An 11527-nucleotide genomic window follows, 5' to 3' on the forward strand; every position below is an offset into this window, starting at 1 on the left:
AGAGAGAGAGAGAGAGAGAGAGAGATCGTCAATGCACAAGAGCCTAGCCTACAGAAGTGACGTACATATATGTATACACCTATTGATATTAAGTGCCTCTGGTGATAAAAGGTTTGATATCAATAGTGTTCATTACATTTTCATACTGAGTCGTTTTCTTTCGCAAAATATTACAGCTTTCATAAGTTTCAACAATACTTTTATAACTTTTGGCGAAACTGTAAATAAGGCCAGCACTACGATCTTCTGTGTTTGTTAAACATTACGACAGGCTGTTTGTCTGTATCACAGGTAATGGCTAGCCAAGTGTATGATGCAATTCCAACCAGTGTCGTATTGGTTGGTAAAACCGGAAGTGGTAAAAGTAGAACTGGTAATATAATTCTAGGGGAGAACAAATTTGGCGTGCATCGAGGTTTTGCTTCAGGAACAAAGAAAACCGATTGGGCAAAGACAAAAGACAGCCGTTTCGTCGTGATCGATACCCCCGGTTTGTTCGATTCGAACACCAGCATCGACAATGAATACGTACTAAATGAAATCAGTAAATCAGTCACAATTGCGACAAGCCAATCTGGTGGGCTCGATTGCATTATTCTCGTCTTAAACGCCGATGAACGGCTGACGGCAGAAGGTATCGCAACTCTTCGCCTCCTTGTTGAAATGTTTGGGGACGCCATGTATAGACATGCTATCCTGTTATTCACTAGAAAAGATCTACTCGATGAAGAGAACGTTAGTATCCACACTTTCTTGAGTAGTGCCCCACAGTTTATTTCCGATTTGCTCAAGCAATGCGGTAATAGGGTAATTGCGTTTAACAATAAGGTCGAGAAAGAAGATGAAAGGAAATCTCAAATGGGCATTCTCATGAGGCAAATCGACACAATTAAGACCGCGAATAACTACAGGCCGTTTACCAATGATCTAACGGAAAGGATAGCAGTTTTGGTGGAGGAAGATAAGCGAGAAAACTACTCTCATATTGATCCAAATCATCGAACTGATGCCCAGAGTGAAGACGTAAAGAATGAGAAGGGGGGCATTTTGCCAAAGATAAAAGCCGTGCTATGTGGTATAAAAAAAATAGCGACATCAGTTTTCAAGGTTCTAGTCCCGTAAACATGATACGAAAATAATGGCACATTACTTTCCGAAGTAGCTCCGACAGATAGTTCCCACCATTAAAGAAAATTAAAAACAAGAAATCAAAAAGTTCCCCGAGTCATATTGCTAGGATAGTGTTTACGTATTTATTTACGGTCGCTGTTAAGTTTTAACTGACATATTTTGAATTTAATTTGCTATGTTATCATGACTATTATCGCACAAAGTATTATTACATGGCTAATTCCCATTACTTTTAATAATAGTTTAAGTTTTACTCCTTTCAAGTTTAATTAGCACGTTTGTTTGTGTGACAAACACTTTTATTAAGACAACAAACCACAACATTTCCTATGTTATGATTGCAAAACATGATATACCTTTATGGGGACAAAATATTCACAGTTTTTACGAGACAGATGTGATATGGTTATCTTTCGGTATTGCTCATTTCATTCATTTTCATATAATTACTGTATGATTTTATTGAACCACTAGAGATTAAGATAGGTAAAATTATTTGAATATGTTATGCGTAATTAATGATAAGGAAGAACTAGAAATCGGGCTGGAGTGGATCTAGACATGAACTATATTTGAACTTGACTTTAGAGTGGACCTAAATGGAAACTGTTGAAAACTAGTTAAAGATCTGAGCCCGACGTCTGAGAAGTAACTTTGGCTTGACAAAATTTGACTGTTTAACAAACTCGGTTAATTCCCACAAATGTTTGATTGATCCCAGACATGTGAATAGAATTGACTGTACGTATGTTGGCGTGAATGAGAGTGACTAAAGTAAAGTAGACACTGCTTGTCGTCGAGGAACAGTATAGATTTGAGTATAAGCAAATGTTTTTGAGACAAACATAGCAAAGTATCATTCTTTTATCCATTATGTTACAATTACTGTAGGATTTCATGTAACCACTAGTAAATAAGTTATTATCTGTACTGAAGAATTTGAGGCTGATCTAATAAAACCTCAGACTACTAATAGAGTAAGGGGGGGGGGGGTATTAATATAGGATAAAAATGTTTACTTTTGGGTGAGGAGGGCATTTGAACCATTTAAGTTCTCATCCTACAAAAACTACTTTACTTTTAATGAATATTTTGTACCCCTAAATAAATTATTCGTCATATTGAGAAATGGAAGAAGTTTTAAATAAAAGTAAAAATAAAATGTCAAGAAAAGAACTATTTTTCCTCACTACATACTGGCTTTGTATTCATATCAGTACATACCTGGTTTGAGATTGATTGTGCTGTGTCAAACATTTTCAATTTTGGCCCATTTAGTCAGAAGGGGAGGTGGTGGGGATGGTAGTCTGAGTCCTAACTAAAAAGAATTTTGCTGTTTATCCTTCATTGATCTTGCCCCGAAAGTAAGATCAAAAGTTACAACTTCAATACAAGTTAAAATACAAAAAACAAAACAAAAAGAAACATCAAGAAAGATCACAGTTGATTTTGACTTAATTAAGATTCAGACAAATACGCTGGTTTAGACTACCTGTAGACTTGTCTATTTGTATGTATGTATGTATGTATGTATGTCTGTTTGTCTGTCTGTCTATCTGTCTGTCTGTCTGTCTGTCTGTCTGTCTGTCTATGTCTTTCTTTCTCTGATTCTCCAACGCTTTCCGTCTATGTACCTGTCTCTCCTTCCTGTTGTCTCACCCCCTGTTTATGTATGTATGTATGTCTCTCTCTGTCTGTCTCTGTCTCTGTTTCTGTCTCTGTCTCTCGCTCTCTCTGTTCTAATTGTACTATTGCGAGTAAAATTGGGGTATTGAAGACAGTTTTCAAGTACTCTATGGCTTTCAATAATATGTAAGGTTAAATGGCATCCTGCAAATCCTTATTTTCAAACAATTCATCACCGTGGGAGGGGCCACCCCTCTCCCACACCCACCTAAATAGCTATCATTGGGATGCTATTTATGCCCAAAATCAAGATTGAAAAAGAAACCCTTGCTGGATAAGCATCTTCAAGTACATGTACAGGTTACAGCCCTAAGTGATACCTTTTTTGTAAAGCCCACGTCTATTTATAAAGAAATATCTTAGTGTTAGGGAGCCTTCAGTATTTACAAGGGGGGAGGGCCGGAAGAAATCACACATGGTCTGTTAAGTAAAACATGACCCCCCCCCCCCATTCTCCATTTGTAAAAAGTGAACCTTCCCTTTATTTGTCCTATTTTGTAAAACATGACCCTCCCCATGACAATTGCATATACTGAACGTTAATCAATATTCCCATTATATGTATACATATGTCACAGTCGTCTATAATAAAAGTACGTTAATTAAATTACTTGTGTCAGTCTCATTATTAGTATGTCGTTTTGTGAGTTACCGTAACGTATTCCTTTGTTGTTGTGTTCATAAATATTCATTTCTATCTCTAATCACCTGGCTCCATCTGTTAACATCTCTTCATCCAATCACTTTCTTCTTTCTATCACATGACTTTTCCTATATAATTACGCACGACTGTTTTAGTACTGCAGACGTGGCCAGCACGGCTTCACTCGTATCTCTCTGTACATTTTCAGGTTAGTTATGTCTTTCAGTTATTGTGTCATTTGTATCTTTACTTTTACTATATTTATATTTATTGTATTTAGGTTAGTGTTAGTATGGCAGACGTGGCCAGCACGGCTTCACTCGTATCTCTTTGTACATTTTCAGATATATGTAATAAAGCTACGTTTGACCATTATACTGCACGGCCTGAAAACCAAGTTTATTGGCAAACAACCGTGACACATACAAATTAAATGATTTTGACTCTTTGTTAGAAAGCAATATTTCTACATATAAAGTGACAAACAGTGAAAGACTGGCTAGTCACCTTTCTCTTATAATCATACACAATCTAGTTAGTATCTAAAACGTGCTTTCCATGTTGTGCATACTCTGTCTGATTTGGTCACTTGTAAAAGCTCCGTGATATCATTGTCATCATCATCACGTTCACCTTCAGTATTGCCATTATCAGTGTCACTCTTATCTGACTCACTGGTACTACTTGAGTCAGTACATGTATCACTATCCGTGTTCTCTATGGCATTCAAAATTAAATCATCATCATCATCATCATCATCATCATCACTGCTACCATCACCATCATATTTTAACAACAACATTCACGGACAGTGTGAGTGATAAGGTGAGATGGGTACACTCAACAAAATGCATCATTTTATTAATAAACAATTTTCTTACAATATATGTATTTAAATTTTTGTATTTTTGCATTTAAAGTACTCGTAAAAATAAATGTTGAGAGCTCATCTCACGTTTACATCTCAAAACACACAAAACAAATTGACAATAATTGATTCTTCAATTTGGTTATAAAACTACGGATTGTAAAATGTGACCCTCCCCCACACATTGTAATGCAAAATATGACCCTCCCCCAAGTGAATGAGGAATAATTGTACTAACGTAATCACTTTTATCTGCAATGTAAAGTAATTGTCATTTACTGTCAAGCTGATTTACTATTTAATATATTGAACCTTTAATTGTTTGTCAATGTCAAGACAATAAGTCATGTTCGATAAAATTAATCAAAGTCATTAGTGGACTAAAAGCCATGTTTGCCTTCGCATGCCATGTTTCAATAAATCATTGTCGTTACAGTGCAACTGTAGTGTTGAAAGGGTAAAGTGGGAGAAAACCGGAGCAGCTGTGGATATCTGCGTTGTTGGTCGGGGCAAACTAACTACATGTACTTGAGTTACAGATGCATTTTATACTATTCAAAACGTGCTTAATGTTATTTTTTCCGGTTGTTGTCGTTGTTGATTTGAATTTTTTCATGGTTTTAAATTATTTAATTTGCCACGCACGCTGTAGGTATGAATAAATTGAAATTTTTTCGCGCGAGTGTATGTATCATTTATCCCATTAAGGGTGTCTAACATTATACAATGAATTTATTAATAATGATAATCCTGTATACAAATGGGTTGGTATTTTGCCCATTAAAAACAATGAAGCATAGAAGTTCAGAGTCTCCTTGACATAAAAGGCTGTTTCTTGATTGGTCAAAGCAGCAGGGGGTCTTGCGTGGGCCCTGATCTGGAATATATAAACCAGCCCTTCCATATAAAGAGCTCAGGGCTCGTAAGGTTATCATTCCGAACGTATTTGTGCAAACAACAACAAAGAATACTTGAATAATTTAGGTGATACATACTGTTAGATCTTCAAAGGTAAGCTATCGCAAACATTGTTTCTATGTTGGCAAATACGGTTAAATCATTGTGCCTGTAACTGCCTTGGAATTTGTGATATTCCGCTTATAAAGGATGACTGAGTTGTGGTCTTTTTCATTTCACTATGAATAGACATCATTAGGCCTAACAAGAAAAATTGTGTGGTTCCGATTACGCTCAGTTTAAGTATAGGTGGTATATATATATATATATATATATATATATATATATATATATATATATATATATATATATATATATATATATATATATATATATATATATCAATCTGCTAAGACAGTGCTCCATACCGCAGTGGCAGAGCGTAATAGTTTTGGTAGTACTGGAACTCTTTCTTGGTTGTAACTCGGAGTTTCACGCATGGTGCGATCATCATACATATATATATATAACTCGGTGAGTATCAATCTGCTAAGATAGTGCTCTATACCGGGTGTCTAACATTATACAATATATAAGGGCTCGTAAGGTTATCATTCCGAACGTATTTGTGCAAACAACAACAAAGAATACTTGAATAATTTAGGTGATACATACTGTTAGATCTTCAAAGGTAAGCTATCGCAAACATTGTTTCTATGTTGGCAAATACGGTTAAATCATTGTGCCTGTAACTGCCTTGGAATTTGTGATATTCCGCTTATAAAGGATGACTGAGTTGTGGTCTTTTTCATTTCACTATGAATAGACATCATTAGGCCTAACAAGAAAAATTGTGTGGTTCCGATTACGCTCAGTTTAAGTATAGGTGGTATATATATATATATATATATATATATATATATATATATATATATATATATATATATATATATATATATATATATATATATATATAACTCGGTGAGTATCAATCTGCTAAGACAGTGCTCCATACCGCAGTGGCAGAGCGTAATAGTTTTGGTAGTACTGGAACTCTTTCTTGGTTGTAACTCGGAGTTTCACGCATGGTGCGATCATCATACATATATATATATAACTCGGTGAGTATCAATCTGCTAAGATAGTGCTCTATACCGGGTGTCTAACATTATACAATATATAAGGGCTCGTAAGGTTATCATTCCGAACGTATTTGTGCAAACAACAACAAAGAATACTTGAATAATTTAGGTGATACATACTGTTAGATCTTCAAAGGTAAGCTATCGCAAACATTGTTTCTATGTTGGCAAATATATATATATATATATATATATATATATATATATATATATATATATATATATATATATATATATATATATATTGAGGGTAGAAGAAAATCAAGTCGGGTTTTTCGTCTCTACAAGCCTGTTTCGTGAGTAAATCACTCGTCAGGAGATGTTGATGTACATGTAGGCATGTGTTAATATCTGCAATGTAACCAAAATATTTTACATATTACCAGGTGATGGCGTACAAACAATTCGATGAAAACCCAACTAACATTGTCTTGGTTGGTAAGGCTGGAAGTGGAAAGAGTAAAACCGCCAATACAATCTTGGGGAGAGACAGCTTTTATGTGGCCCAAGCTGGTGGCGCAGGGACGACGTATGCTGAGTGGGCAAAGAGCTCAGATGACCAATTTGTTGTAATTGACACGCCTGGCACGCGAGAAGAGGTCGAGCAAGAATTCGTGTTAAAGGAAATCAGTAAAGCAGTCGCATTTGCAATAAGCCAATCCGGTGGCATAGCTTGCATAATACTTGTTCTAAACGCCGATGAACGACTGACGGAGGAAGCAATCGCAGCTCTTCGTTTGCTGTATCATTTGTTCGGAACACCCTTGTATCGTCACGCGATCGTGCTATTCACCAGAGGAGATCAGCTAGAAGATGAAAGTGTTAGTTTGACGAGTTTTCTGGAAAGCGCTCCGAAGTTTGTAACAGAATTGTTGCAAAACTGTGACCAAAGAGTTCTTGCTTTTAACAACATGACTAAATCTGTAAAAGCCAAATCGGAGCAAATGCAAAAACTCCATTGTTTAATAATCGACATCAAGACGGCAGACAACTACAAGCCTTTGAATCTTACGGAAAGGATAAAAGACATCGTAAGAAAAGATATTGGGGTAGGCAGATTTTTAAATTTATTATTATTATTATATATATATATATATATATATATATATATATATATATATATATATATATGTATATATATATAGTTGTGTGTGTGTGTGTGTGTGTGTGTGTGTGTTGTTCAGGTAGTTATTTTTATCATCATTTTCCATATGGTCACTGTGTTATTAGTTTATTCTCATCAGATGTACAGCCATAAGAGTTTTATAATGTCTTTTTAAGTTGCTGTCAGTTTCCGCATCCACTGTTTCCTGCGCGACTTCACAATTTTCGCGATTTTAATATTTTTTCTCGAATTTTCAAAAACAAGTTCACGGTTGACGTGAAATCCTAGGTGAGGTCGGGTAACCGAAACCAAAACACCTTTTTTCGGTCTTAGTGAAACTGGGCTATATGCCATGCTATAAAAACAACCAAGAAAGTACTGGATCTCCTACTCGAGTCGTACTTGTAACCAACAGCAGTAGAGGATGTATTTGTTTAATGTTCTATGTTGGCTAAGTGTTAATGTATGGGGGCCCGTTCTGGTCACAATTATGTACTAATAATAAAACTACTGCTGTAATTAATATTATGTATTCCTTGAATTACTTAAATGTCTTTTGATTAATTCTATACACCGGTCTTAATTTTATGTAGTCTTGAATTAATTTTATGTATTCCTTGAATTAATTTTATGCATTCCTGGAATTAATTTCATGTTGTCTAGAATTGATTTATGTATGCCCCGAATTATTTTTATGTATGTGCCGAATTATTTTTATTTCTGTCACGAATTAATTTTATGTATGTGCCGAATTATTTTTATATGTATGTGCCGAATTATTTTTATTTGTCCTGAATTAATTTTTTGTATGTGCTGAATTAATTTTGTGTATGTCCCGAATTAATTTTGTGTATGTGCTGAATTTATTTTGTGTATGTCACGAATTAACTTTGTGTATGTGCTGAATTAATTTTGTGTATGTCACGAATTAATTTTGTGTATGTGTCGAATTAATTTTGCCCCTACAATCCTTTGCGCGAGATTTCTTATTCAAAATGGCGGCCCGCAGCTCGCAGTCGGTGGTGCTCAGCGGGTACGCGGGTTGTCATTCGAGAAAGGAATCAAGGAGGATTCTGCCAATTTTTGCTCAGTTGTTCGAGTTTTTCTGTCTCCCCTGAATTTAGGATCGACAGACGATCTAGAATAAATTTAGTGTCCGAGGTCAAACGAACATCCGGGTATTTATTACTGTAGTCCTAAGCATATATGATATTGATAACGAACATCCACGACCGAAATCTGGTCGTACGACCGGTCGTGCGTGTAGCGTAGGCATTGAAAACAGTGGTTCATTTTGGGCCGCAGATGTGGATGATAATCCAACGGGACTACCTTCCCATATTATACAAGTAGCACTGCTAAGTTTACATCAATCTAAAATGACTTAATATGTGAGCAACATGCTATCAGCTGAGATAGAATTAGGGAAAATTCTGGTTGCTGTAGCTCGGATACCGGATACTTATTAATTTGCTACAGTCGTAACATCGATACAAGCATAGGCGACCCAGGAACCGTGTGACAAACAAAACAAACAAATAAATAAATAAACTATCTAATAAATGACAAATGAACAAGCAAACGAACGAACGAAAAGTATAGGGACAAATAAAATAATTAAATAAACCAGCAAATGAACAGATACTCATGGGGGTATACTAGATATGTTTATTTTCTATAGTGTACCCATCACTATCTGTATAGAAAAAAACAACATATCTAGTATACCCCGATGAGTATCTGTTCATTTGCTGGCATTCGACGCCCCGATCTGCCCTTTCCCCCGTCAAAAACGGCCGCCGAACATGCGAAACTTGACAATTTTGAAAACGAAGGTCGTTGATCACTCGATACATTTGCCGAGATCTCGTAGCCGCGAAAGTTTTCAAAATTGTCTAGTTTCGCATGTTTTTGACGGGGGAAAGGGCAGATCGGGGCGTCGATTGTGCTGCGGGGGATTCCTAAGAAGTGTTGCGGTTAGGAAATGTCAGATTTTCCGTAGGTACGTCGATATTTTGGCGAAAATAGGGATTGATACGTGCGATGCAGATCCGCATCGCATCAGCTGATTGGAATTCCTCCACTAGGAATTGTAGCGTTAGGTGCGGGTTAAACACTTACACTTAAAAAGTCACCAAAACAGACGAAAAAACCCACAAAACATTGCAGCTACGTTGGATTGGGCCCTCCTCTCGCTAAGTCATCCAAAAGCAAAGACAAAGTCCCTGTGGCATCAAACATTCGAAACTTAACTTCATATAGATCGTCTGTCGATCCTAAATTCAGGCGAGACAGAAAAACTCGAACAACTGATTTTAGATTGAGCAAAAATTGGTAGAATCCTCCTTGATTCCTTTCTCGAATGACAAGCCGCCGAGCACCACTGTGGGCCGCTATTTTGAATAAGAAATCTCGCGCAAAGGATTGTAGGGCCAAAATTAATTCACGCAAAGGATTGTAGGGCCAAAATTAATTCGACACATCACAAAATTAATTCAGCACATACACAAAATTAATACTAGACAACATGAAATTAATTCCAGGAATACATAAAATTAATTCTAGACTACCTAAAATTAAGACCAGTATATAAAATTAATCGGAAACACATTTAATTTATTCAAGGAATACATGAAATTAATTACAATGCATAAAATTAATCAAAACACATTTAATTAATTCAAGGAATACATAATATTAATTGCAGTTAATATAAAAATTTATTCTATTCGACATGAAATTAATTTAAAACACATTTAATTAATTCAAGGAGTGCATAATATTAATTGCAGTCATTATAAAAATTTATTCTAGACTACATTAAATTAATTCTAGCACACTACATAATTGTGACCAGAACGGGCCCCCATAGTTAATGTGTATGTAACCAAAATATTGTATATTTCCAGATGATGGCATACAAACATCTCTTTGGAAAGCCAGCTAGCATTGTCTTGGTTGGTAAGACTGGAAGTGGAAAGAGTAAAACCGCCAATACAATCTTAGACTTACCAAGAGACACCTTTGATGTGAAAAGAGCTGGTGGCGCAGTGACAAAGTATACAGAGTGGGCAAAGACCTCAGATAAGCAATTTGTTGTAATTGACACGCCTGGGCTGTTTGACACGCGAGAAGAGATCGACCACAATTTCGTGTTAAAGGAAATCAATAAAGCAGTCGTATTTGCAATAAGCCAATCCGGTGGTATAGATTGCATAATACTTGTTTTAAACGCCGATGAACGACTGACGAAGGAGACAATCGCAACTCTCCGCTTGCTGTGTGAGGTGTTCGGAACACCCTTGTATCGTCACGCGATCGTGCTATTCACCAGAGGAGATCAGCTAGAGGATGACAACGTTAGTTTGACGAGTTTTCTGGAAAACGCTCCGGAGTTTATAAAAGAATTGTTGCAAAGCTGTGACCAAAGAGTTCTTGCTTTTAACAATAAAGCTAAATCTGAAAGCGCTAAATTGGAGCAAATGCAAAAACTCCATTGTTTAATAATCGACATCAAGACGGCAAACAACTACAAGCCTTTTTCTAACGATCTTACGGAAAAGATAAAAAATGTCCTAGAAAAAGATAAAAACTCTAGCTACCCAGATCTCCCTCCAGCGGTGCAAGCTGATCGGCAGTGTGAAGGTCTAATGACTGATACCTCAGAAGTCATTGATCGGACGATCCCTATATTGGCTAATACTGTACAAGAAGCATGTGCAGTCATGGTGGGTGAAGGAAAAGCGTGAATTGGAATCTACAGGTTGCATGTTCGAGCCCTGTCGCTGCCTGCTATTTGTTGTAGGTTGCAATGTGAAGGCATTGATCCTATGCGCTGAAATGGTTATTCTCCCCGGGGAGTTTAGGAAAACTAAAGGGTCGTTGTACCGTTCTGTTCCGCGCCAGGGGTAATAATTGTAAAAGCGCTTTGAACACGTCGTGGGAAAGAGCTATGTAAGAACCCAATACTATCATTATTATTATCTATTTTTCTAACATTCGAATGGGTGAGAAATGAAAGGGAAATAAACTGTTGGCCGTGAATATATTACTAG

The 11527-nt window shown here is 36.4% G+C and overlaps 1 protein-coding gene across 1 annotated transcript; it reads left to right on the forward strand.

Moving 5' to 3' along the window:
- Positions 1-294: 294 nt before the first annotated feature.
- LOC144434089 (GTPase IMAP family member 8-like) lies at positions 295-11221 on the forward strand. The gene is made up of 3 exons (XM_078122545.1): positions 295-1023; positions 6754-7416; positions 10382-11221. Exons 1-3 carry the CDS (start codon positions 295-297, stop codon positions 11219-11221), a joined length of 2232 nt encoding a protein of 743 aa, XP_077978671.1.
- The last annotated feature ends 306 nt before the right edge of the window (positions 11222-11527 follow it).

This window comes from Glandiceps talaboti, chromosome 4 (assembly GCF_964340395.1).
Source record: "Glandiceps talaboti chromosome 4, keGlaTala1.1, whole genome shotgun sequence".
Lineage (NCBI taxonomy): Eukaryota > Metazoa > Hemichordata > Enteropneusta > Spengelidae > Glandiceps > Glandiceps talaboti.